The sequence below is a fragment of the Gossypium hirsutum genome, chromosome A12, assembly GCF_007990345.1.
Source record: "Gossypium hirsutum isolate 1008001.06 chromosome A12, Gossypium_hirsutum_v2.1, whole genome shotgun sequence".
NCBI lineage: Eukaryota > Viridiplantae > Streptophyta > Magnoliopsida > Malvales > Malvaceae > Gossypium > Gossypium hirsutum.
The window spans coordinates 87,214,117-87,240,986 of NC_053435.1; the positions used below are offsets into that span (position 1 = coordinate 87,214,117).

Consider the following 26,870-nt stretch of genomic DNA (forward strand, 5'->3'; position numbering starts at 1 on the left):
AACTAGAAGTATTTGATGATGTTTAGAATTTTTTTTTAAAATTAAATATTATTAATAATTTAACATATTAAATCAACTAGGTTTTTTGCTGTAGAAAAGTGGAGAAGCCTCTTGAATTTTCATCTCTTTCAAATAACCCTTCATCTCCTTTTTTTTAGCCTATTTTCATTTTGTTTCATTTTAGTCCTTTACACAAATTCTAATCACCTCAAGTTTAAAATTTTCAAATTTTTTCATGAATTTTTAATGAAATTAATAAAGCAACCTCATAACAATTTAAGTTTATTGTAAACTTAATTAGTGTTCACATTAAAAGAGAGAGAATAGCGAAGTTATGCATTTGGGTAAAGTTCAAAATAATGTTGATGAAGTTTCTTAAAGGATTTAATGTTTATTCCATTAAAAGTGCATGGAAATGATACGTGGTTATTATTTTGATATTAAATGTGATATGTTAATAAAAAGAAAGAGAGGAGAGGTGATATCAAATGTTATTTTAAGCATATTTATAAATATAAATTTAGTTTTATAATGAACTAATATTTGGCTCAGTTGTGCATATTTGTCTTTTTATAACTAAAATTGTAAATTATATACAAAAAGAAATAAGGATTCATGTCAAAATTACAAGTGATGTTTGATTTAATGTGCAATGCAATACATGAATTTTAATTTTGTAAAATTATATTCATGAAATTTTGATTCAGGTAATGTTTAAAAAGCCACATAGTAATTGAATTTTAGTATAATTACTTGTAATTACACAAGGATGATGTGTTTGGGTCATCATTGTAATTGGTGAGTTTCACTGAATTTGGTGTAATTGGAACGCCCCAATTACATTTTCCAATTTTTAAGAGGAGGGTGAGAATTAATTCAACTACCTCATGACTTCCCAAACAGTCATACATGATTTAACTTTTAAAAAAATATTTTTATACAACTTTAAATGATAAGAATTATATTATAAATCTTAAAAAAAATATATTATAAAAATAATATATGTGTATTTTATAAAGTGATAACAAAAATTTATATTATTTAAATCTTAAAAAAAAATTCTAAAGTTATGGCCAAAAAGAATATTATAAAAATAAATTACTTGTTATAATATACTGATTTATAAAAAAAGTTATGACAAAAAAGCATGGGTATAGCTTATTTACATGTTAATGCTATATATTATAATATATTTATTTATAAAAATACCGTAACTTATTTATGAAAAAAATTTCTAAAATTATGACAAATAATTATATTATTTATAATAAGTGATATAAAAGTTACTCAACGCTTTATAAAACCTCTTTTTATAAAGGATATATATTATAATTTTTATATTATTTTAAAATTAATTTACATATTGTAAAAAAGGTTATAACATAGTATAAGTAGAGAAATTAAATTTATATTAATTTTTATAATCAAAGTTAGAAGCTATTTGCAGCATGAATCCAAATTTTATGTGGTAAATACAAAAGGTTTTATTGCATCATATCATGAGGTATGATATCATTTGAGAGAATAAGGCTAGACACAAGCACCGAAGATGACTTGGGAACTCTTTAATTTGATACATTTAAAACTTTGAAACGTGGTTGAGAGGGCATTTGTTATTTTAACAAAAATATTTCTCATAGTAATAATATCACTTGAGTATAACATAAAAAAAACAAAGTTAGGTCGTACTAGTAGATTGCGTACATCATAACTTTATTTTTTCAAACTTTATTGGATTGTAAAAATGTTTTAGACTTTATTTTCTCTGTTTTGATTATTTCCGCTAGTTTTTGACATATGGTGGTGTTAAATTGCAAAGTTGCATGTTTTCTCTAACTAGAAACACGATTTCCAAAACTAACAATTTTAAAATATCCATTGCTAGAGCTAAGTAACTAATTAAGTGTTTTTCTGTAAAATAAATAAGTTCTATGCTTGTTTACTAAAAACTTGTAAGAGTTTTTCTCAAAATTAATATCGTTGAAATATATACGTAACAACTTTAAAATCTAGAGTTTTAAAACGAGTTTATATAATTCCTCAAGATTTGACCATAATGTCTAGACCATGTGTGAGGTGTTACACGTATATATTCACATGCATCATATGTGACATTAGAAATTAGTATATATAAAAGGACAAGTTTGGAAAAACTTTTGAACTAACGAGAATACCCTTTATTTTCATCATATTACTAAATTTACATTCAAAATTAATTATAATATTTAATTTAAGTTTAAAAAGTAGAAATAAAATAGAAATTGTGATATACAATTATTAGTTAAAAAAGTTGTGCTAACTTTACATGAATACAACTCTAAACATAAAATATGGGAATAAGGTTGTGATAATTAAAATTAAAATTTGCAAAGATTAGTTTGACTTAAACAAAAGTTGTGTTAATTTCATTGATGTAAAATAGAATTATTACTTTAATAGAATTCTAAGCATTTTAATTATCACTCAATTAATATTAAATTAGTTAGTTATTATTTTGAATAATGTTACTTTGCATTAAATACACAAAAAAAAATTGTATTATCCCTTGAATATGTTAAAAATGTTTTAATTATTATTTAAAAATATTCTATTATAATATTTGAATTGATAAGTTAATATATTTTAATTATACTCAATAATTTAAGTAAAAAATATTATTTTATATTTTCAATAAAAAATTTAAGTTTAAATTTTAAAACAACAAGCACGAATCCAAAATGATAAAAAAAAGGGTAATAAATTTGAATTGTTTCAACTATTAAAAGATGTTGTAGATATGATATTGTTTTGGTTAAAGGTTAAATTAAAAAAAAAAAAGTGTAGAACACAATAAATTTTCCAAAAATATAAAATTAAAATAGGTGGAGAGTTTTCTCTGTTTATAACGTAAGTTAGAATAAATGATAAATTTTAAAAAAGAAAGTAGTTATTTAGCCATATGGCATAGCGTCCAGAATGCCGGCAACAGACTCAGACTCACACACCCAGACCCACACTTGTCTGCTAATGCCCAATGCTTTTATTTTACTTATTTATTGATTGCAATAATTGGCAGTGAATAAATTCAGATTATCTTCTCACTTACCTGTATTTAGAGTTGTAATTAGTGTTGTTCCAAATTAAAATTTGGATAGTTTTGAGTGTAAACAAAGAAAGTCCAATCATGGTAACGGGAAGCCCACAGTTTGAAATTACATGGCATATCATTCGCCGGCCAAACTCTTCATATCTAATCTAAACTAATCTCATTATTATCTATCGTTTGCCGCCATTTTCAAAAGTTTGTTTTTCTTCTCATCTTTTTCCACCTCAAAAACATTGATTCCCCCATTCCAAATCAGGGCCTTTGTTCCACAAACCATGAACACCGCCACTGATCCACCCAAACTCAGAGGATCCAAGTCCCGTGAGGTTGCCTCTCGCTTCCTTTCCCCTACTTCCACACCCACCCATGATTCCCCCCTCCACTCTCCCAGCAAACCTTTATCCCCTCTCCGTCGCAAATCCACCTCCACTGACCCCAAAAAGCATCGCAGCCTTGAAGACCCTCCCTCCGCCTTACTTGGAGGCCTTTGGCCTCCATCTACTACCACCACCACCACTACCTCTTCTTCATCTAACCCGAAAAAGCTTGATACTCTCGCCGATTTTCTTGGGAACGAGAGGCTAAAAGATCTTATCGAGCGAAAGAGCTATGAGAAAAGAACAAATAGCGGCCCCTTTTCACTTACCAAGCAAACAAGCCATTCAGAATTCAGTAGGTTTGTTGAGAATGACAAGCAAATTAGTGCCAAAGAAAATCATAGGCCTTCTGTGGGAGGATCCATGAGGTACACATCCAAGCTGGGTTTCTCCAGAAAATCCTCCTCCTCTTCGTCTTCTACTTCATCATATTCGTCTCCCAATATTATACCTGGAAGGTCTTCTGTTGACGAGAGTGCTCTTTATAAAAAAACATCATCTTCTCAGAGAAAACCAGATTCCATGACTGATAATTCTAATGTTCTTGATTCTGATCCTGAGATTAGTGATCAATGTTCAGCATCGAATAATGATTCTCCGGCTATGGCTAAAACTGATTCTTCTTTGAGCGATAGAAAATCAGGGATAGAAGTATGTTCCAAGTATTTGAAAGATGTACCATCAAGGAATAGATCGAGAGGAACTACTTGGGATTCAAATAGTCTCAATCCAGTGTCAGCTGATAGTTCTCCTAAGATTAAAAAGTTCGCCATTAAAAATGTCATACGAAGGACTAATTCACATGGCGCTTCCCCGTCTCAGTGGGCATTGTCACCGGGGCGGTCTGGGTCACCACCAATGTCAGTTGAAAGCAAGATCAAACCGATGTCATTTTCGAGCTTGAAACCACCTACTAGTCCTTCTAGGACCAGAGGAGTGGAGAAATTCTTGAATTTGGGATTAATGGATTTGTTCAAGAGCAGGAAGTCATCTCCTCTGCAAGTGTGTTCGGGTGATGTGGAAAGTGTCCATCAATTGAGATTGATCCATAACAGTTTGATACAATGGCGGTATGCAAATGCTAAAGCCGATGCGGTGAATAGGAGCATTTATAGTCTAGTTCAGGTATGTATCTTATATTGTGTTGTTTCTCATACCAACAAAATGAAAGTATAGTATAAGGTTTAATGGGCAGGTTTATATTAGATTTTAGTATAAACAAGTTAGGTTTTCAAAGGAGATTGAATATCAGATACTTCAATTTCACAAAACTCTTTGTAACCCGAACCAAGTTAGTACCACAAAATAGAGAATTTTGGGACATGGATCCATTCTTTAACTACACATAGATGTGATTATATGTGTTACCGTAATGTCATTTGAGAATTTGCACTAAATGATTTTACAGAACGATCTGTTATCCGGGTGGAATAGTCTTGTGAAGCTCCAACATTCCGCGGTACAAAAGAAATTAAAGCTTCAGAAGGAAAAGCTTGAGATCAAGATGGACTCTATATTTCAATCTCAAGTCAGTGCCTGCTGGAACCTCTTTAATCATGCTTACTAAAATGTTTTCATGTCAATTGATTTGCTAATCTTATCTGCAGATGAAGGCATTAGAGTGTTGGGCAGATATGGAAAGGCAGCACTTGTCAGCTATTTCCATGACTAAACAATGTCTGCATTCTGTTGTTTGTAAAGTGCCTCTCGTAGAAGGAGCAAAGGTCCACCAGGAATTTTCAGCTGTTCCTTTTATGTTTAGCTATAATACAAATCCATTTATGATTGCTCGGGTGTGCAGGTTGACGCACCATCAGCTTCAATGGCACTTCGACATGCATTTGATCTCACAGCTTCCATCAAGACAATGCTAACAGTTTCCTCACCAGGGGTATGGAGATTTTCACATGTTATGCTAAACCAATATGTAGAGTGTAGTTTTGCAATGGTCCTTACCTTGCAGATGGTACCTCAGATTGAGAAGACCGTATCAGTGGTTTCGGAACTAGCAGAGGTGGTTGCACAAGAAAAGCTACTGCTGGAGGAGTGCCTTGAACTTTTCAAGATGATATCTATTCTAGAGGTAATTTTGATTAGTTGTACCTACATGTCATAACATAAATTGAACAGAAAACAGTAGTTTGATATTGAATAATCAAACTAAATACGTTAAGCTCGAGCTGCAGCCTACTCTTTTAACCATTAAAAGCCAGCTAAGGATTCCTGTACTTCTCAGTACGTTAAACCTTTCAGTTTCCTACTACCCTTGCAGGTAGAAGTGTAACTTAAAGTTAAGTCACATATAGGTGAGATTTGCGTGAACATAGTGTCATGATTTTCAAGAGGAACCATAAATCCGAATGTGTTTTAGGAGCAATTTGGGAATATAAGTATTCACACATCATATTCAACATATGACATGTTTTTTATGTATAAAACTTTAAATTTAATGGGTTGAAGTGGACAAGACCTTACAAAGTTTATATGGACTGTGATAAGTAGTAGTTAATATATGGTTTGTTTTTTTTCTTAGATTATATTTTGTTCAAAAATCGAATATACATGATTGTGAACTGGTGTTAAATCCAGCAGATTCAGGAGAGGAGCTTAACTTGCTGTATTATTGAACTCAATTCACAGCAAAGGCAGATACAGCAACAAACAGCATAAGAAGTACTTCCATGCATCTGCAAATAGGGGGAAAAACAGAAAACATTTATACTGCCTGAAATAATTGCCAGAAAAAGTCAACTTGTCTTTTATGTAAAATTAACTTAAATTTGGCATTTTATGTAAATGTTGTTTTTTTTTTCTTAATTGTTGTTAGACCGTTAATTGCAGATACTTTGACCTTAATTATTAATGAAGAAGAAGGCAAGACCAAGTCGGAACACAATATGAAAAATATTCCAGAAAGGAGAAGTTGTCATTTGGCATGTTTGATATCTATATTTTTTCTTTAAATAGAAAAACAGCCCTCCTTTCTCCCCTTCTTGATACGTATCGGTTTTTTTTTTAAATGAAGGGCTTGAATTTTATTTTTAAATCACATACTTAAAAAGATTCGTCCATGTATTTACAGTCGGTTGATTTTTAAGATATAAATTCAGTTTACTCAAATATATAAATTTATTTTTGCATTTGAATTTTGGATTTTTTTAATTTACTTTTATTGTTAAATGGGTATTTTTCATATTGTTCACCTATTTATTCCTCCGTCAATTTAAATCGGTCTACTGACAAAAATAAAATAAACTATCTACAATAATTTATTTTTTAATTTATTAATTTTTTTATAAATAAACTATATATTTAAAGGGTAAATTTTGATATGCTAACCATTTATATATATATTTTTATTTTACAAGTAATTTTAAAAATTCGACATGAATTTTTTTGTTAATAATTATTTTTTAACTATTTTACTATACCCTATAAAATATTTGTCAACCTCTATCTTACTTATGGAGTTTAAATATTTAACTAGCAGTGTACCAAATATTTTTTTATATTTAGATATGTACTAATTCTTGAAAAAATGTATATGGATAATATACATTTGTATTATATAAGATTAAACAAACAATTACCATAAGTTTAATCTTTATATCATATAGTAAAACTTGGTTAAAATTTTTACTATTACTACTAGTTAATTAATATATATATATATAATTCAAACTGTCTGGTGTATTATAATAACCACCCTAATCCATGTTAAATTTGTTGGTCAGAAAAGCTGACAATTAAATAATTTATAAACATGTTCTAAGTCCAACTATATCAATTAGTGCTACCCTACAATTACAAAAGATCGACCTTCGTGCGCCTCCATTGATGAAGAGCTTGCCTTATTGTTGCCATTTCCTCCACAAGAAGCTTACAAATTCACGTTCGAACCTACCTTATAGCAGGAGCAGGCGATCAAAGGAGGAAAGGTCATCCAAACTCAAGCCCTGCATTGGACATTGACCCCATCAAGGCTGAAGCAATGAATGATCTGTCTTCTAGTTCATTCAAGAAATATTTAGATCTTAAGCAACAAGTTCACTTGGATGATGTAGAGGTTGGGGAAGAGACAGTGAACCTTGATAACTTCTTTGAAGATGTAGACAATGTGAATGATGATATGAGAAAGTGAAACATTATTTGAAAAGGCAATTCAAGAACAAGGGCGAGGGCAGATTATGGATACAATGTCAGATATACAAGAGAGGCATGATGCTATTCAGGAAATTGATAAGGGGATGGTTGAGCTTCACCAACTATTCATAGACTCGACAGTCTTGATGGAGGCACAGGGATATCAACTGAATGACATCGAGAGCCACGTGGCTCATGCCAGTTCTTTTGTCATGAGAGGGGCTGACCAACTGGAGTTAGCCAAGGAATATCAGAAGAGCTCAAAGAAATAGGGTTGCATTGCCTTTGCAATTGCCGTCTTTCTCCTTGTTATCATCTTGTTTCCTGTTTTATCATCAATCTTAATTAAGAACGCATAAAATTTTGTGTTAAAATTAAATGACCCGAATCCTTATTTAAATAAAATACAGTGGTAAAATAAAATAGAAGTAAAATCCATATAGAACTACACTTCTTTTATTTTATTTTAGAATAAGGTTTTTTAAACCTTCTTAAACTCCATCAATTTTATATTGATTAGAATAAAGTGTTTCAATCTTATTAGAATATGGCTTTACAAGCCTATAAATAGACATAGTCTATTCCTCTTATAATTAAAATTTGAATTTGACATAGTGATTTTCTTCTCCTCTGCCCATAGTTTTTTTTCCCGAAAGGGTTTCCACGTAAAAATCTGTGTGTTCTTTATTTTATTTTATTTTATTTTATTTTCACAAATTGGTATCAGAGCTTCTGGGTTATTCATCTCGATCACGGTAATGGTGTTTTTGAAGTATGAAATTTCGCTGTTGGATCGCAACACTAGATTTGCGTTATGGCAGATTAAGATGCAAGTAGTTCTTGCGCAAATGGATTTGGAAGATGCCCTACTAGGGATAGATAAGATGCCTTCGACATTAACAGATGAAGAGAAGAAGCGTAAGGATCAAAAGGCATTAACACAATTACATCTGTATTTGTCCAACGAAATTTTGCAGGATGTAATGAAAGAGAAGACTGCCGCTGCATTATGGAAGAGGCTAGAACAAATATTTATGTTGAGAACTCTAACAAGCAAGTTGCATATGAAGCAGCATCTTTATGCTCATCGTTTAGAGGAATGTGCGTCTATACACGAACATTAACAGTGTTTAAAAAAATTCTCTCAAACTTGGAGGCCATGGAGGTTCAGTATGATAAGGAATATCTAGGGTTGGTTCTACTTTATTCGTTGCCCCCGTCTTATTCAACCTTTAGAGACACAATTTTATATAGCTGCGAGTCTCTCACAGTTGATGAGATTTATGATTCTTTGACCTCGTATGATAAGATGAAGCATATTGTGGTTAAACCCGACTCTCAGGGAAAGAGTCTCATTATTCGTAGGAGATAAGATCGAAATACTGATGATGATCGTGGAAGGACACAAGAACAAAATCCTCGCGGTAAATCTAAGGGTAGATCAAAGTCTTCAAACAGAGGTAAAACTTGTAACTTCTGCAAGAAGAAAGGGCACATTAAATTTGAGTACTATAAGCTACAGAACAAGATTAAAAAGGAGGCTGCGAATCAAAAGGGAAAACAACCAGAAAATTCCGGTGAAGCTGATGTTATAGAAGACTATAGCAATGGTAAACTTTTAGTCGCTTTAGTTAACAATTCTAAAGTGAGCGAGGAGTGGATATTTGATTCAGGTTGCACCTTCCACATGAGTCCCAATCGGGATTGGTTTACAACTTACGAAATAGTGTCTGAAGGTGTTGTCTTGATGGGAAATAATGCTTCGTGTAAAATCGCAGGTGGTGGAACAATTAAAGTTAAAATGTTTGATGGAGTTGTCAGAACACTTAGTGACGTACGACATGTTCCAGAATTGAAGAGAAATTTAATTTCATTAAGTACTCTTGATTCAAAAGGGTACAGATACACAGCTGAAAATGGGGTTTTAAATATTTTCAAAGGTTCCCTTGTCGTGATGAAAGGGCAGAGAAAGACTGCTAAGTTATATGTTTTGTAGGGTTCTACTGTTACTGGTGATATAGCTGTCACTTCCTCTTCCTTGTCAGATGATGATATTACTAAACTTTGGCATATGCGCCTAGGGCATATAAGTGAGAATGGCATGACAGAATTGAGCAAAAGAGGACTTCTTGATGGGCAAAGAATTTGCAAACTGAATTTCTGTGAGCACTGTGTTTTTAGGAAGTAAAAGAGAGTTCGATTCACCAAAAGAATCCATAACACGAAGGAAACATTGCGTATATTCATTCTGATCTGTGGGGGCCATCTAGAATGCCTTCGAGAGGTTGAGCTAATTATATGCTAACTTTTATTGATGATTTTTCCAGAAAAGTTTGGGCATTCTTCTTGAAGCAGAAAAGTGATGTGTTTTTTGCATTTAAATCTTGGAAAATTATGATTGAAAAACAAACAGAAAAACAAATAAAATACCTCCGCACAGACAATGGCTTAGAGTTCTATTCTGATGAGTTTAATAGATTGTGCAAGTCAGAAGGAATCGTGAGACACTTGACAGTTCACTATACTCCGCAGCAAAATGGCATTGCAGAATGAATGAACAGAACAATCATGGAGAAGGTTCAATGTATGTTGTCAAATGCCAATTACCAAAGTCGTTTTGGGCCGAAGTAGCCTTTACTGCATATTTTTTGATCAACGGATCCCCATCCGTTGCCATAGAGAAAAAGACTCCACAAGAGGTATGGTTTAGTAATCCTGCTAATTATTCTGATTTAAAGATTTTTGGGTGTCCTGTGTATGCTCATATTGATAATGGAAAATTGGAACCGAGATCCATTAAATGTGTTTTACTTGGTTATAAAGCTGGTGTAAAAGGGTATAAGTTATGGTATCTTGAAAATAAAAAAGTTATGATTAGTAGAGATGTTGTTTTTTATGAAACTGCTATGCTGCCTAACTTATCTCTTAAAGACTCTTCCAATAAAGAAAATCAAAAGCAGGTGGAGTATCAGATTAATACAGAGTCGACTCCTCAAGCCAGTACAAAAATTGAGAATAGAGTTGCTTCTTCACCGCAATACTCTATCGCCAAAAACAGAACTAGAAGAGAAATTAAACCTCCAAAGAAGTATGCTGAGGCTGATCTAGTTACTTATGCTTTAAATGTGGCTGAAGATATAGATGCGAATCAAGATCCATCTAATTATTCTGAAGCGGTTAGCTGTGAAGACTCAGAAAAGTGGATGTTTGCTATGCAAGAGGAGATTGAATCACTCCACAAAAACAGAACATGGGATCTTGTGAAACTTCCTAAAGGTAAAAAGACTGTTCGTTGTAAATGGGTGTTTAAAAAGAAAGAAGGGACTCTAGGAGTTGAAGAACCTAGATATAAAATAAGGCTTGTTGCAAAAGGTTATAGTCAAATTCTAGGAGTGGACTTCATAGATGTGTTCTCCCCCGTTGTTAAGCATAGTTCGATTCGAGCTTTGCTTGGTATTGTGGCCATGCATGATTTGGAGCTTGAGCAGTTAGATGTAAAAACTGTATTTTTGCATGGAGAACTTGAGGAGGATATTTACATGTAACAACCAGAAAGTTTTGCAGTCTCAGAAAAAGAGGACTATGTTTTCTTGCTAAAAAAGTCCCTTTACGGTTTGAAACAGTCACCAAAACAGTGGTACAAGAGGTTTGATTCCTTTATGACTTCTCATGATTTCAAAAGAAATAGTTTTGACGGTTGTGTTTACTTTAAGAAAAACAGTGATGGTTCTTTTGTGTATCTACTTCTTTATGTTGATGACATATTGATAGCAGCAAAAGATAAATGAGTGATAAGAAAGGTCAAAGCCCAACTAAGTGAAGAATTTGAGATGAAAGATTTAGGACCAGCAAAGAAGATACTTGGTATGGAGATTCTCGGAGATAGAAAAGCAAGTAAATTGTACCTAAGTCAAAAGGGGTACATTGAGAAAGTTCTTTGCAGGTTCAATATGAAGAGTGCTAAGCCTGTTGTACTCCTTTAGCAGTCTATTTTAGACTTTCATCGGCTTTGTCTCCACAATCAGATGATGAGATTGAGTACATGTCACATGTTTCATACACTAGTGCAGTGGGATCTCTCATGTATGCTATGGTTTGTTCACGTCCAGATTTATCATATGCAGTCAGTGCAGTTAGTAGATACATGGCGAATCTCGGTAAAGAACATTGGAAAGCAGTTCAGTGGATTTTAAGATACTTACAAGGTACTACTGATGTTTGTTTACAGTTTGGAAGAACTAGAGATGGAGTCATTGGGTATGTTGATGCTAATTTTGCTGGTAGAAGTAAATCTCTCATAGGTTATGTATTTACAATCAGAGGTTGTGCAATCAGTTGGAAAGTCACTTTGCAAACTACAGTCGCTTTGTCTACCACTGAAGCTGAGTACATGGCGATTACTGAGGCTTGTAAAGAAGCTATTTGGTTGAATGGACTCTTTAATGAACTCAATGAAGACCTTCAAATCAGTACAGTATTTTGTGACAGTCAGAGTGCAATCTTCCTTACAAAAGATCAAATGTTTCATGAGAGAACAAAATACATTGATGTTCGGTATCATTTTATTCGTGATATTATTGCTCGTGGTGATATTGTTGTGAGCAAAATTAATACTCATGATAATCCTGCAGATATTATGACTAAGTCACTTCCTATAACCAAGTTTGAGCATTGTTTAGACTTGGTTGGTGTTCATTGTTGAAGTTAAACCATTAAGGGGTTTTATGGAAGAGGTGAAGAACTTGTTCGTTGAGAGTTCGTGATGAAGAACTTGTTCATTGAGAATTCGTGTCAAGGTGGAGAGTGTTAGAATTAAATAACCCGAATCCTTATTTAAATAAAATACAGTGATAAAATAAAATAGAAGTAAAATCCATATAGAACTACACTTCTTTTATTTTATTTTAGAATAAGGTTTTTTAAACCTTATTAAACTCCATCTATTTTATATTGATTAGAATAAGGTGTTTCAATCTTACTAGAATATGACTTTACAAGCTTATAAATAGATATAGTCTATTCCTCTTATAATTAAAATTCCAATTCGACATAGTAAATTTTATTCTCCTCTGCCCATGGTTTTTTTTCTCGAAAGAGTTTTTACGTAAAAATCTGTATGTTCTTTATTTTATTTTATTTTCACATTCTGGATGCTCCTCGTGAAAATAAAATCAATGCTTTTTATATGGATTTGAAGAACCTAAAAAGCAGGACACCAATTTTTGACTTACTAGGCCACAGTTGGTACGTTTGATCCATTAACATTTACTTTGATTTTAAGTTTTTTGTTTTTATAAAGGATAAAAGATGATTCTTCTTTATAGTAATGTTCTATTTATATGGGCATGGCATCTGGAAGCCATATCTTTGTGAATTACGACCTTTTCTGTAACAACAAAATTTCTATTCTCAACTGTTCCATAAAATATAAAATTATTTATTAAATAAAACATTCGCTTCCATTCACAATAAAATGTATTCGTTCAGGTAGATAATTTTTGAAAATCTGCTCTTGGGAATGTTTTTTTTTTTTCCAATTAACTGCAATACGTCTCGTGAAATGTATTGCGGTGGTTTTCCATGATTTTAATGGCATCATAGTTGATGGTAGAAACTGTCAACTCTTGCGGGCTCGGTCGAGGTTGTCGAAGCTTTAGCTATTAAAGAAGCATGCTTGCTTATCAATCGGAACAATTGGGTCTCATGTTATTATAAGTCTGATTGCAAGATGGTGATTAACCAAATTTATGTCAATGACAATGGGATCTCACGGCGATTATCTTCGATTGTGGATTTTATTTGAAAATTTCATAATTCTACTTTTATTTCCTGTAAATGAAAATCAACTTGTTGATTGGATAATTGTTTGTACTAGGAGAGGAAACTGTCCAATTGATTGGGTGATTAATTTCCTTGCTGATTGGAACATCTTCTTGTAACTTTGCTTATTGGGTTTTCAACGGAAAAAAAATAATATCCATTCTTTTGCAAGAGTTCGTTCATTTTATAAGTAATTTCATATGTAAATATGAAAAGTATGGTGTCATATGTAAATATTAATATATATATATGTGCTCAGTGCAAAATAGACATAAACCGGAAGTCACAAACCATGATTATTATTTGGTGAAATAAAAATTTTAAAGATTATAAATTTTTCTATTTTTTCCAATAACTTTATCTACACTAACAAATGTTAAGTACAATAACAGCAAGGTACATTACACTCTCAATAAAAGAACGAGATTTAAATCTTAAAGATGATATTATTAGGGGAAGCACTCTCAATAAAAGAACGATGTTTGAATCTTAAAGATGATATTATTAGGGGAAGAATTACAAACCCCGAATATAGACCGTGAAACGGATATAAAGAGTTCCAAAAAGACAAAAAAAACAAAGCAATATAGACCGTAAAACGGATATAAAAAGTTCCAAAAAGACAAAACAAAACAAAGCAAATTGGAAATCCAAACAAGCTGGCAGAAAGCCAGAAACTCAAGAACCAGTTCCAATTGAGATATTAATTAAAATTTCCGATTTGTGTCATTCCATTTAGAAAACACCATATTATTTAAAGAATATCACAGAAGTGGTGGAAAATATATAAATAGGCATCGAATAAAATACAAAATAAATGTAATACGAGAAAGGGCTATTTCACCGCTTCTCCGGCCGAAATGATTCTTGAGGATATGGTCAAAGGCTGCATATGCATAATTTGAGGATACTCTATTAATAACAGTTGCACCTAAAATTGGGAATGCATGTCGCAAAATAAACAATGTTATAAAATGAAGGTTCATTTTTATATGTGAACAAACAAAATTCCGCCGCCCTTTGGACAACCGTATAATCAATGAAGTACGAATACAGCCATTTGCACTCTCTGAGTTATCCAACACTTTACAACCATCATGAGCACTGCTTTTTCCCAGAATCTTCAGACATTAGAGTTTTTAACAGTACTTGTAGCCTCTTGGCACCAGGGCCTGGCGCAAACACCGAATCATTGCCGCGTACAGAACACGGGTCAGCTCCACCCTCTGAACTCCCAATACACCAAGCTCCAGCTGCAAAACGACCAGTTCGGCCCAATAGTTCTTTATCAATTTTATCCAAGACTGGATCGTTCTTATGGAACTTCCGGGCAAAGGGTGCGTTGCTTTTCACCATTTTATCAAAGTCTTTCATTGACAACGAGATAGGATGTTGCTTTGGAGGAGTGTCCCAAGCAATGTAGTGGAGATCATGGCTTATTGCAGTGCTACGAAATTCATCAGTGTTGCAAATAACGGTATGGAAATAGCCTTCCGGAGAGGAAACAAAATTTGTATAATACATGAGAATGGTTCGTGGGAGGTTATCCCACCCCCATATACAATACTCAACAAAAGTTCTAGTAAGCGCTACCCATGCAGAACCTGCAGATAATGCACAAAGCAAAGCAACCATTAAACATTTTCTTTTAATTCATTAATAGCGACATAATTCCCAGATTTCAATTTAATGCACATAAAATGCAAAAGTTTCTTGTGTAAAATGCATAATAGAAAGCAACAAAGACTAAGATAACAAAGCCAGAAAAGGCAAAAGAAAAAAGGAACTGATCTATGTCCACATAGAATCCCCAACTAGCAAGTTTATGGGAACCCTACAACAAAATTTGATTATTCAGAAGCTTTCAGCACTAGAGAAGAACTCTGGGACATCTGCAGGAAATTATGATTCTTATAGATCTTAGTAGTTGCTTTCTCATTATACTGGTTTAATTACTGGCAGGATAAAATGAACAATATATTGATTTCTTCATGCCATTCCAATAGACTCAAAGAAACCAATACTCAGGGGAGCCAACTGAAACGGAAGATTCTCAAATTTGTTATTTCTAGAAAGAGACAGACATTAACCAATCTTTTATTCGAGATGAAATGGGGTATGGTATAGCCACATAATACCTACAGTCTATAGTTCATAATTAACTAAATTAATTGTATGAGATAAATTAGGCTACATAATAATGACATCTTGATCTCTAGCACTGCCAAAATGAAACTGAAAAGATTGCATACTTCAAGTTTGTTGCAATGAGTTTAGATACAATGCTTAAAACCAGAATCTCGTCTCCTTTCCTACATTATTAAGCAGCATTTAGTTAGAAACCATCCTACATTGCTCGTCTCACCTGGACTAAGCTCTATTCTCTCCTTAATCTCAAAGGTCCATGTAGAAAATCAAAGAAATAGTTACATCATTAGATTTAAAGCTTGCATTATGGGAGCTAGCTGCTTGGCAATTTTGCAAGCAGCTTGTTCAAGCTGATTTCTGAGCATCAAGCAATTATTGATTGTTGAGAGCCAGGTTAAGTCTCAAGAGGGTTTAGCTTTGCAAACGTCAAGCAATATCAAGGTAAACATGATCTTTCAGCCTTCAGTCTGTCTCTGGCAAGTGACAAAAGCAAAAAGCAGGTCAAACACGAAGGAGAATATTGGCGTACAGCCTCATGCTTGAAGCTAACAGCACCTAAAGGCTGACTAAATCCTCTGAACCTAGTTTAAAAAAATTGCTTCAACAGGTTTACTTCCGGCTGATTGAAGCTTTTCAGTTTCCTAGAATGAAAATAGGGTAGGAAGGAACCCTAACATGGAAGACTTGATTCTAAAATGCAAAAATTAGTTTCTTACAGGAATAAGATTTAATACCACAATACTCAAGATAACACCATTTGAGGTTATTACAGGTTATCCTTATTTGGCTCAATAACATGCTGATACCATATCAGTCCAAAACAACACACCATATGAGATTTCAAGATAACACTGTTGACATTAATCTAAGTGGTGATGAGCAAAACAATCAACCTATGGTTTGAGAAACTATTACGGTAAGTTGTGCTAATAAAAATAAAATAAAGAAGAATAAAAACCAACCAGTATACAACTTGAAAGATGTGGGCAGTGATCGGCGTTGTGTGGTCCAAGCAATGTCAGACTTTTTAGACAAGTAAAGGCCTGGATCAACAATGATTGGTTTTGCTCTCGAGTTACTGCAAAATAACATAAATACACATGGAAAGTGGGTTACATTAAGGTATAAGAAAGGAACACTAAGAGTAGCATGAACACTAGGTATTAATCTTACAGCTTCCAACCAGCAATCTGTGTATGTTCAATGAAATTGAGATTTCTTGACAAATTGGAGAAAACATGCAGCAAATCTGCACAAGTAAAACACGTATCAGATGTGTTCTCCAGTAAGCAGGCTTGAAAGAGCACAAACCTTTTAGCAGACCTCTAAGTTTCTGAAAACACTTCACAACTGAACAACAAATGCATCTAGTAGAGACAATAAGAAACACACAGATGGAGCTTCTTCAAACATTTTAACCCATTAATCTAACCAATACGATAGTACAAGTTGCAACGAATAGGCCTATGAAAAGGCCAGGTAGTAGAAATCAACAAATGAGTTAACCTAATCTCTAAAAACACAGCCAAAAAGGTCTGAAACAATTATGTTGATTAAACAAAACTGCATAAACCCCATTGTAAAAGACAGTTCATTGGTTTGCCAATTGATTGAGCCCTCTCATAAACATAATTTTGAGTGGAACTTAAAATTATCTACTCCTTTACAAATCCTGTTCACAGTCCAGGCTTTAAGTTCTAAAAATTCCCATAGTAATATGAAATAAGGTTAAGATGGAAGTAGGCATGTAATTCTCTCCAAAAATGCTGTAAAGAACTCTAGCAATTCAGATAAAAGTAGGAGGTAGCAAGCAAAGTTCACGATCAATTTAGAGTTAAAATTCGTACTATAAGCACACTGTTCTTTAAACCCTCATACTATAGAAAAAGCCCTATCGCAGAGACCAATGGATAACAAGAAGCAGCCTTGACGATAAAAAAGATAAAAATGCAAAGTCTTAGCACTAACCATCTTGGGTCACAAGGGGATAATCGGAGGCACTCAAGTTTAGAAACCAATCCCAGTCCAAGCTCTCCTTCAAAAGTATTGCAATTGCTTGAAGGGTACAGGCAATCATCGTAGGACCTTTGTATGTCACCAAGTTGGATTGTGCCATTACACGCACATTCTCCACTTCACGAAAAGTTGGATCAATCTTTACCATATTAGTCAATTCCAACCTTTCACGTGGAGGAGCCTCAAGATCCAAATGCAGAACATATTGATTCCTGGGGTGATACACTGCTTGCAAGGTCCTCATCATCCTATGACTATCTCCCTTTGTCCCCGAAATAAGATATGCTAATCTAGGTGCTTCCATACTTGCATACCCACTTGTGTTAAACGATTTCTTTAAATCTGATTCTACAAAATACCCACTAGAGTCCTCCGTTCTAGCAAAGGAAATAATGTCGAATGGCAACTGATCCCCACCATTAGGAGTATTGAACAACCCAAAAATGGCAGACAGAAACAAAGTGATCGATACAAGTAAGCTTGCAAAAAATGGGATGATCCATTTTCTATCACTCAACACCCTTCCCTTGACATTTTTCCTCACACTTGTCAACGGGTTTCTTATCAACTCAAGTTTCCTATAAAGCTTTCTCATTTGGAGTCCGCCTCAAGATTAAGCTAAAGAACCCAAGATACGTGAAGATTCAAGCAAAAAACCACCGCTATTATTAGGAAATAGGACCAAAAAGAAGCAGGGAGGTCCGAAAACAGAACCAAAACCAAAACCGCCTTCTTAAATGTATGAGAAACATTTAATCTGAGGCCAAATTCTCTTCAAAACAAAACATGGGTTCCAAGCAAAAAGAACATTATTTTGTCACAAAGTAGAGAACTATCAATAGGAACCCCCTTCAACCCCAAAAAAGGAATGATATGAAAGTGAAAAGAAAAAAGAGCAGAAACAGGAATCAGTTTGGTGCTAGAAGATCCAAGTTGGCTTAATCAACTGAAGAAAAGAACACAGCAAATGCAGGTGGGCAAATACAGCACGAAATAGTAACCGACACAAAAGCAATTCAAGAAAAATATATATACAGCAGTTAAATTAAGCTTTAATCAGCTTTTTTATCCCAAGTTGTCACCCAGATCTATTCACTAATCAAACCCAGAAAACCGGTAATGAAGAAGCAGAAAAATAATATATACTCCGGATACTTGAAATACACGAGAGTTCGAAGGGAGAGGTAGAAAAAGCTTACTTTAATGGTCAGAAAAAAGCTTACTTTGAAACAAGAAAAATAAAATGACCCACAAAAGGATATGGAAATAAAAATAGATAATTAAAAAAAATTCTTATTGAATGCGCGTGAATTGCAGTTCTCAACAACTCTCGACCTAATCACCAAACAACGGGCCCTTCGCGAGTGTAGATTGTTATAACTTCAAATGTCTACGCCAAAACTAAATATGAAAATTAGATATCAAGTTTCTTACATATCTCCCCCTCAAGTGTGGGGCTGGATGCAACTTTTTATTATTAGGTTTCTTATTCTCTACAATGTGAGCCCTCCCAAGAAAGGTTCCCTACCTATATCTTTAAATTTCGCTTCAATTGAATTGATTTAATTCGGTCGGATTTCAGTTAAAAGTTTTTTAAAATTTTAATTAACGGTTAATTCGATTTCAATTTAGGTAATTAATCGAATTTAATAAATAATATTTTATATTATATGTATTAGATTATTATTAATTCAGATAAATTAACATTATCAATTTAATTTTCTTATATGTTTTATACTTGTTTTAACAAAAAAGAACCATATAAATTTGGTTCGGTTAATTATTTTTGAAAAAATTTCAATTTAACTAATGATTAAAAGATTTAGTTAATATTAGTTCGATTTGATTAACCGTTTAAACAAAATCAACCACGAATAACGGCGTGAATGAGATCATGGTACAAATCATAATGTGCTGGGGCTTGTGGACCATTTACTATTATCTTTAAGATTAATTAATAATAAACTTAATTATATGTTTAGAGATAAAGAAGTAGTATGGACTTGCCTGCCTTCTAATCCAAGACTCACACTGCATCTATTCAACCATTGAATAAATATATGGCTTAGAAGATCATTTAGTGTACAAGTTCAAACATGTTTTAATATGGTATGTGTTCACAACAGGAAAATAGGGCTTTAGCAGCGTTTTTAGTGGCGTTTGGACCAAAAAACGCTGCAAATATTATACATTAGCGGCGTTTGCAATAAAACGCCACAAAAACTGAGCATTAGCGGCGTTTGCAATAAAACGCCACAAAAAACTGAGCAATAGCGGCGTTTTTGGTCCAAGCGCTGCTAAAAACTGAACAATAGCGGCGCTTTTGCAAAAACGCCGCTATAGATCGAGGTTTTAGTGGCGCTTCTGGACAAACGCCGCAAAAAAAGTAATTTAGTTTATGGGTTATGATTTAGTGTTTAGGGCCTAGAGTTTAGGGTTTGAGGTTTAGAGTTTAGAGGTAAATATGGTAAACTACTTAACTTGTGTTTCTTGGATTTTTTTTATAATATAAATCTAAATAAGATAAATATAAATTATTATTTTAAAAAATATACATATCAAAATGGGTTAAATCCCAAAAGTATACATGAACAATGGTTTAGTGTGCAATGGGTTAAATCCCAAAAGCATAAATTATGAACAAAATTATTGATATGACATCATTTTATATTTATATATTGCATACATAAATATTTATATTTATTCAATATAAAAATATATTGATGTGTTTATTTTTTTTAAATGTGTATGATAATTAAATCAAAATTAAAGTTTCAATTATACATTTAAACCACAATTAGAATTTCACGTCTACAATTACACATTAAATTGAAATTCATATATAATTCTAAGATGTATCTCTATCAAAATTTAGGTGTATACATATAATTAAATATCTAATTATGGTTTAATGGTTGGGGTTAAGGGTTTATGGTTTATGTTTTATGGTTTAAAGTTGAGGGGATAGAGGTTATGATATAATGTTTATTATTTTGGGGTTTAGGATTTATGATTTAAGATTTAAGGTTTAATGTCCATGGTTTAAGGGTTTAAGGTTTATGATATAATGTTTATTGTTTTTGGTTTAGGGTTTATGATTTAGAGTTTGTGGTTTTTTGGTTTACAGTTAGGATCGTATTATTGTTCATGATTTTAGGGGTTAGGCTATTAAGGTATAAGGGTTAGAGTTTTTAATAAGATAACAAAAAATCAAATTATTTTTGGGTTTAGGCAAGTAATAAGATTATTTTTTAATTACTTTTATCCATTGTAATATATATATTTAGGGTTTAGGATATAGGTTTATGGTTTAGGGTTCACTGTTGGAAAATTGAAGCAACATTTGGATTTTACTGAGAAAAATTTTAAAAATAAAAATATAGAAAAAATACATGTAAAAAATGAAAAAAATAAAATACTATTAATTAAAATAATTTTAAAGTTTTTTTTTGTATATGATTGATTTTTTAATTTATATATTAATTTATTTCTTATATAATTGTAAAGAAGATAATATTTATTTTAATATATTAAAATTATTAATATAGTTTAAATTATTTAAGAGATAATGATAGAAGTTTATATATATTAAAACAAGATAAGAAATTTTTAGAGGAGCAAAACAACACCATTTTATGTAAAGTAAAATGACTTTTTGCGACGCTTTTATAAAAAAACGCCACAAAAGGTAGGCAATAAAAAAACTCCGCAAAAAATCTTACACAAAACGGCGTTTTGTTACCCTTAAGACTTTTTACCAAAATCGGTTCCCCCTTCCCCCCGAAATCCCAAAATTTGACATGAAATCTTTCTTTTTTCCCTCCTTTCTTTTTCCCAAAATCGGTTCCCTCCCCCCTCCTCAAAGAAATCCTAAAGCAATAGAGTTTATGCAACATGCTCTACTTCACTTCTCAAATAGAAAAAGAAAAAACCCTAGCGGCTACACCCTTTCCTCACTTTCTAAACTTGAATCTGTTAATCATTTAAATCAATGGCCGAAGAAGCAGCAGTAGCATCGACGCCGCCTCAATCATCTATGCCACCTTTGGGATCTTCCGTTATACCGCTAGTGAACAAGCTACAAGACATATTCGCTAAACTTGGTAGCCAGTCCACTATAGAGTTGCTGCAGGTGGCGGTGGTTGAAAGCCAGAGCAGTGGCAAGTCCAGTGTGCTAGAGTCGCTAGTTGGCCGTGATTTCTTGCCTCGTGGTTCTGATATATGCACGCGTCGCCCTCTTGTCCTTCAGCTTCTCCAGACCAAGCGTAAACCTGATGGTTGTGATGAAGAGTATGGCGAGTTTCTTCACTTGCCTGGCAAGCGCTTCTATGACTTTTCTGAGATTCGCAGTGAGATTCAGGTTCTGTCTTGCTTTTTATGATTGAGAAGAGCAGAAGTTAGCAATTTTATTATCATTTTCCCCTTTTCAAACTGTTTGTAAGGTTTATTAGAATTGTAAGATAAAACATTGAAGCCAGAAACATTTTAATTGGGTGACGTTTGAAATTTCTGGTTTCTAGAGGTGCCTCTGCTATTTTTTGCTTTCACATAAAATCCGTTGAGTTATAGAAGAAAGATACCCAATTTCTATAGGCTTTAGGTGGATAGTCACAGTGAGTGGAAAATACAACCTTTTAATTTCCATAGGCATTTCTGTGTGTGTGTACATGCGTGTGTTTAAATACTAAAAAATGAAAAATGTCTGAAGTCTCAATTAATTGCAGGCTGAGACGGATAGGGAGGCTGGAGGAAACAAAGGTGTTTCTGACAAGCAGATTCGACTTAAGATTTTCTCACCAAATGTTCTTGATATCACTCTTGTGGATTTGCCTGGAATCACAAAGGTTTCTGTGGGTGACTAGCCCTCTGACATTGAAGCTCGAATAAGAACAATGATCATGTCATACATTAAACAGCCAAGCTGTCTGATTATAGCTGTTACTCCTGCAAATTCTGATGCGCTTTAAATTGCTGGAAATGCTGATCCTGATGGTAAATTATATGATCAAACTCCCAACTTCTGCATTCGAGTTGTTGTTTAATATATTTTTTAATTGGATTCTTTAGCAAATTTTCTTTTGGGCATGTTATAGAACCATTGGTGTAATCACAAAGGTGCACATTTGAATATGAAATCTCTTTTAAAATTAATGACGTGACTTATATTAGCTGTTCTAGGTTTCTGATTACTTTTGGACTATGAATCAGTTGGATATAATGGACAGAGGTACTGATGCTCGTAATCTGCTACTTGGGAAAGTGATTCCCCTTCGACTTGGTTACATAGGTGTTGTGAATCGTAGTCAAGAGGTAAATATATAACCTTACATAATTGAAGATGTTGTTACTCCTTTTAAATAAATTATTCTGAGTACATTGTTAATGCGTATGATTTATCATTCCTAGAGTTTTCTAAAGTTTATGCCATATTCTTTACTTCAAGATGCTCTAAAGGCTTTTTGGTCTTTCATCATATTGTTTCCTCGAATTAGGAACATATATTGGTTTTTCCTGCGATTTTAGATGGTAGGATCTTCCTGATTATTTACATGTCCTGTCATTTTCTTTTATTGTCATATGCCATACTTCCCTATTTGTTTCAAATGGTGTGTGATATCCTCGACTTATGTTCTAGGCAACCTTAAGTATGTTTAGCATAGATCAAGGCAAAGCCTTTTATATGGGCTGGTCACTAGATCAGGAATCGATTGAAAAATTGTACACAAGCTTTTTTATGGGCAACTCACTGTCTCAGAAAACCCTTTTATATCTTTCTCTCCACAAAATAATCATAGTTTTGCTTCTTGATGATCTCTCCTTTGATCTTATATTCATATACTGCTTCTCAAGTATCTTATTTTACCAGTGTGCAATTTATTCTTTAAACAGTATATTTTACTCAACCGGAGTATCAATGATGCCCTTGTGGCAGAGGAAAAGTTCTTCCGTAGTTGTCCAGTATGGCTAAACCAACCTTTAACTATTGGTCATGGTTTGATACAGTTTCCAGACAATTTGCTTATTTTTTTGTTATTTGTACGTAGGTATATAATGGAATATAACTCAATTTCACATGTCAATGCTTTGTTCTAGCTATAAATATTCAGTTGCGTATGAACCTTCGGCTACTTTGCCCTCACTTCATATAAATATTTACATATCCTGTCCGTGTATTTATTTCCCTTGTTTATGCTACACATTTGGTGGGGAAAAAAAATCTCAATCAACTTCCAACTAGATTAGAACATGAACCTATTATGAACTTTGGATCGTTACAGCCTACCTAGATCAATACTATGCATGCTTATTTATATTATCTCAAACATTCCTGCTTTCAGTGTACCTTTTACCTGAATCAAGTCGCCTCTATGCTCATAAGATTTGTTGAAGGGTAGTTCATCACATTATTGTACAAAGTTTGTCATCAGTTAATTATTAATATTGACATCATTGTACAAACTGTTGGTCATTAGTTACTATCTTTTATCATTAATATTTTTGTTGTTTCTAGTGATGAGTGCATTTTACTCGCCAATGTGATTGTGCACAAGTTGTCTGCAAGGACATGATGCTTAAAATAAAGATGACAAAACCTGATCAATATAAGTGGTTATCTGGTTTCATGATGTTAATTTCTCACCTTCCCTTTTTTCTGGCAATAAAATAGAACTTTCTAACTTTTGTCATGGCACTGTTTCATGTAAAACACAGACATTGGTTTTACATTGCAACTCTAGAATTGCTCAGACGTGCCTCTGAACAAGAGCCTTTATGTAAATACTTTTGCCTGATGCTGGTTTTGAGTTTGCGATTAACTGATTTTTGTACAGGAGGTTGATCCATGTGAAGGCTTGACTGACGATGACATTCGAACTGCTATTCAGAGAAGCTCTTCAATTTATTCTTGGTTGATTAGGTGGGTTTTAGAGTATTGAATTTATTCTTTAGACTGAATATAGAAATATTTATTGGGAAATAGATTTTTGTGGATGGTGAGAATCGGAGGTGGAGTCTTCCCTAATATGAAGGTAAGTCATTAATCTGTTTGCTGTTTGAGTTGTTGAGTGTATGTAACTTGAAGAAAACTGAGGTTAAGATACTGATAAATCAATCCTTATCTTAAACAATTTGTACGTAGTTTTCATATGTAGTTTATTTGAGTGTTGGAGTTTTTGGACTGCTTTCTCAAAATTTTTATTGACTAGAAGTTTTCTAGGAAAATTTGACATCGTCCTGAAATTCAATTTATAATTTGTTGTTAATATTCTTTTATTTTTAGCTGAATTAACTGACCAAATTTGGTTTTTTGGTTAACCATAAAAAATTCAATTTGGTTAACAGAAGAGATTTTAAGAAAATTTGATATTTGAATGTTATTTTGGTTATTAGTTAGGATTAGTCCTGTTAAGTTTCTATACCTTCATTTTATTTGTTTTTAACTTTTAGTATGTGTTAATTTACCTTCATTAATATCTTCACTATATTATGCTTCTAGATTTTGATTTGTTCTGATTTTTGGTTGGATATATAGAATTATCCATTGAAAAAATTTTGAAGGTTAATTTTGTTTCGTTAACAAAAATCAACCAAATTAACCGAAATATTAAGCTGTTCTCTCTTTTCCTACAATTTTGTAGTTAACGGATTTGGGTTTCACGTTACATTATTTTGTATGTTGTAGGTACATATTATGCACAACCTTTTCAACGACTTCTGCATTAACAGATTGGAGTAGTGTACAAAAATTCTTTAGACACTTTCAGACTATTCAATTCTATAATATTTTTTCCCCTCTGTTTGTAGGTTCATTAGCATTTTGTCCTGATGAGAGTGTAGTTTACGAAGCTTTGAACTTTGCATTGTCATCCGAGGTATTAGAATTTCTAGTTCAAAACTTAGCAAATTGTCTTTTATAAAAAGACCTTTGTATTTTCAGTGTCGTTTAGGTTCGCAAACAAGATGTTGTATTTGGACTTGCTGTATTTTATTTATATTTATATTTAATCTAATTTTTATTATTTATTTTAGTTTTGATTCTATATTTTTATTTTTATTTGATAATGAATTTTAATAGAAAATTTTTATATTTATATCATGGACAATATTATTCTCAATATTTTGATAATGAATTTTAATTTTTTTATATTTTTCATGACCTGTATAATTTTTTTTTTAAATTTCATGATCTTTAGCGGCGTTTTTTGGAAAAGCGCCGCTAAAGGCCATGTTCTTTAGCGGTGTTTGTGATAAAAGCGTCGCTAAAGGCCATGACCTTTAGTGGCGTTTGTGGGGAAAGCGCCGCTAAAGGCCATGACCTTTAGCGGCGTTATTTATAACGGTGTTTTTTGCGGCGCTTGTAAAAATGCTGCAAATAGTTTTAGCGATGGTTAAAAGCGCCGCTAAAGGCCTAAAAAAACATTGCTAAAAGTCAATTTTGCTATAGTGGTTTTTATGTAATTTGATATTTATATTTGACAAAAGTTTTATATATTAATAGATAAAGGTAATAATGTTAAATTTAACATTTTTAGTGTTATATCTTAAGTTTTAAAGTTGATTTGATAAAATTTATAATTAATTAATAATATTAACAATTAATTTTTATCAAAGTAATCACAAATTAGAGTGAACAAATCCCAACTAGTGACAACACATTAGTGAATGTGGACCATCGTATCTAGATTGTACTATGGCAACAGAAGCTTTTACCACAAACATCCAAGAACATGTGGTAGAACGAGTATAGGTTGAAGAAGATACTAAGAAAGATGTTCAAACTGATAAAGAAGTGAGCAAGACAAGAGCCTTTGACCCAGAAGTTGAAATAACTAGAGAAAGGCCCACTTCCTCTGGCCAAGTGCAGGCTCGAAAAATGCATACACACTCGATTGTGGCAGACGAGTTTGCAAACCTCGCAGCCTCAAAGAAGATGGACAAGGGCAAAGCCCCAGTTGTTGTAAATCCGAGCAAGAAAAGAAAGATCCAATAAGAAAGTTTTGATGACTTGTCTGATGAGTCAAAAACCTTTTTTTTTTGGTTGTGTGTAATATTTCTGTGACAGCCCTGTTCTGACCCTAGTCGGGAAGTGGTTTCGGGACCGCTAAACCAAGTCACAGAAATAATTGAATATAATATTTTATGTCTAAAATATGTGATCATGCATGTGTGAAATTTGAATGCTTTGATTTTTGTCAATTTGAATGTGTTTCTAAATAAAAAGGACTTATGTGAAAAGCTTTGAATATATGTGTGGCTTATTTTAAGTGATTAATTATTGAATG

General features: G+C 32.9%; 3 protein-coding genes across 10 annotated transcripts; 2 read left to right on the forward strand and 1 right to left on the reverse strand.

Annotated features, from left to right (window-relative positions):
- The first annotated feature begins 3,071 nt into the window (after positions 1-3,071).
- On the forward strand, positions 3,072-6,367 carry LOC107932614 (QWRF motif-containing protein 3). Its single transcript, XM_016864673.2, has 6 exons — positions 3,072-4,587; positions 4,871-4,990; positions 5,070-5,186; positions 5,264-5,353; positions 5,438-5,545; positions 6,055-6,367. The coding sequence occupies exons 1-6, from the start codon at positions 3,361-3,363 to the stop codon at positions 6,130-6,132; spliced, it is 1,740 nt and encodes a 579-aa protein (XP_016720162.1). The 5' UTR covers positions 3,072-3,360; the 3' UTR covers positions 6,133-6,367.
- An 8,008-nt stretch (positions 6,368-14,375) lies between these two features.
- On the reverse strand, positions 14,376-18,993 carry LOC107932629 (beta-glucuronosyltransferase GlcAT14A). Its single transcript, XM_016864689.2, has 4 exons — positions 17,542-18,993; positions 16,747-16,822; positions 16,536-16,651; positions 14,376-15,029 (listed from the first exon to the last, which is right to left on the reverse strand). Exons 1-4 carry the CDS (start codon positions 18,182-18,184, stop codon positions 14,521-14,523), a joined length of 1,344 nt encoding a protein of 447 aa, XP_016720178.1. The 5' UTR covers positions 18,185-18,993; the 3' UTR covers positions 14,376-14,520.
- Positions 18,994-21,327: 2,334 nt separating this feature from the next.
- LOC107932606 (dynamin-related protein 3A) lies at positions 21,328-25,616 on the forward strand. Of its 8 annotated transcripts, none has more exons than XM_041082979.1 (5): positions 21,328-21,949; positions 22,314-22,581; positions 22,768-22,899; positions 24,420-24,617; positions 25,271-25,616. In XM_041082979.1, exons 1-2 carry the CDS (start codon positions 21,581-21,583, stop codon positions 22,449-22,451), a joined length of 507 nt encoding a protein of 168 aa, XP_040938913.1. In that variant the 5' UTR covers positions 21,328-21,580; the 3' UTR covers positions 22,452-22,581; positions 22,768-22,899; positions 24,420-24,617; positions 25,271-25,616. The 8 variants fall into 8 exon arrangements, with proteins under 8 accessions (XP_040938913.1, XP_016720155.2, XP_040938916.1 ...); XM_016864666.2 differs by having other exon boundaries at positions 24,420-24,505; XM_041082982.1 differs by having other exon boundaries at positions 24,420-24,505; positions 25,393-25,616.
- Positions 25,617-26,870: the final 1,254 nt, after the last annotated feature.

Bases quoted from the DNA above. Each gene is read 5' to 3' on its own strand.
- LOC107932606 (XM_016864664.2), top strand. From the start codon at position 21,581: ATGGCCGAAGAAGCAGCAGTAGCATCGACGCCGCCTCAATCATCTATG. The intron at 21,950-22,313 runs GTTCTGTCTTGC...AATTAATTGCAG, and splicing joins AGATTCGCAGTGAGATTCAG to GCTGAGACGGATAGGGAGGC.
- LOC107932614 (XM_016864673.2), top strand. From the start codon at position 3,361: ATGAACACCGCCACTGATCCACCCAAACTCAGAGGATCCAAGTCCCGT. The intron at 4,991-5,069 runs GTCAGTGCCTGC...TCTTATCTGCAG, and splicing joins ACTCTATATTTCAATCTCAA to ATGAAGGCATTAGAGTGTTG. The intron at 5,546-6,054 runs GTAATTTTGATT...TAAATCCAGCAG, and splicing joins AGATGATATCTATTCTAGAG to ATTCAGGAGAGGAGCTTAAC.
- LOC107932629 (XM_016864689.2), bottom strand. From the start codon at position 18,184: ATGAGAAAGCTTTATAGGAAACTTGAGTTGATAAGAAACCCGTTGACA. The intron at 16,652-16,746 runs GTAAGATTAATA...GTTATTTTGCAG, and splicing joins CAGATTGCTGGTTGGAAGCT to TAACTCGAGAGCAAAACCAA. The intron at 15,030-16,535 runs GTTGGTTTTTAT...CATTATCTGCAG, and splicing joins ATCTTTCAAGTTGTATACTG to GTTCTGCATGGGTAGCGCTT.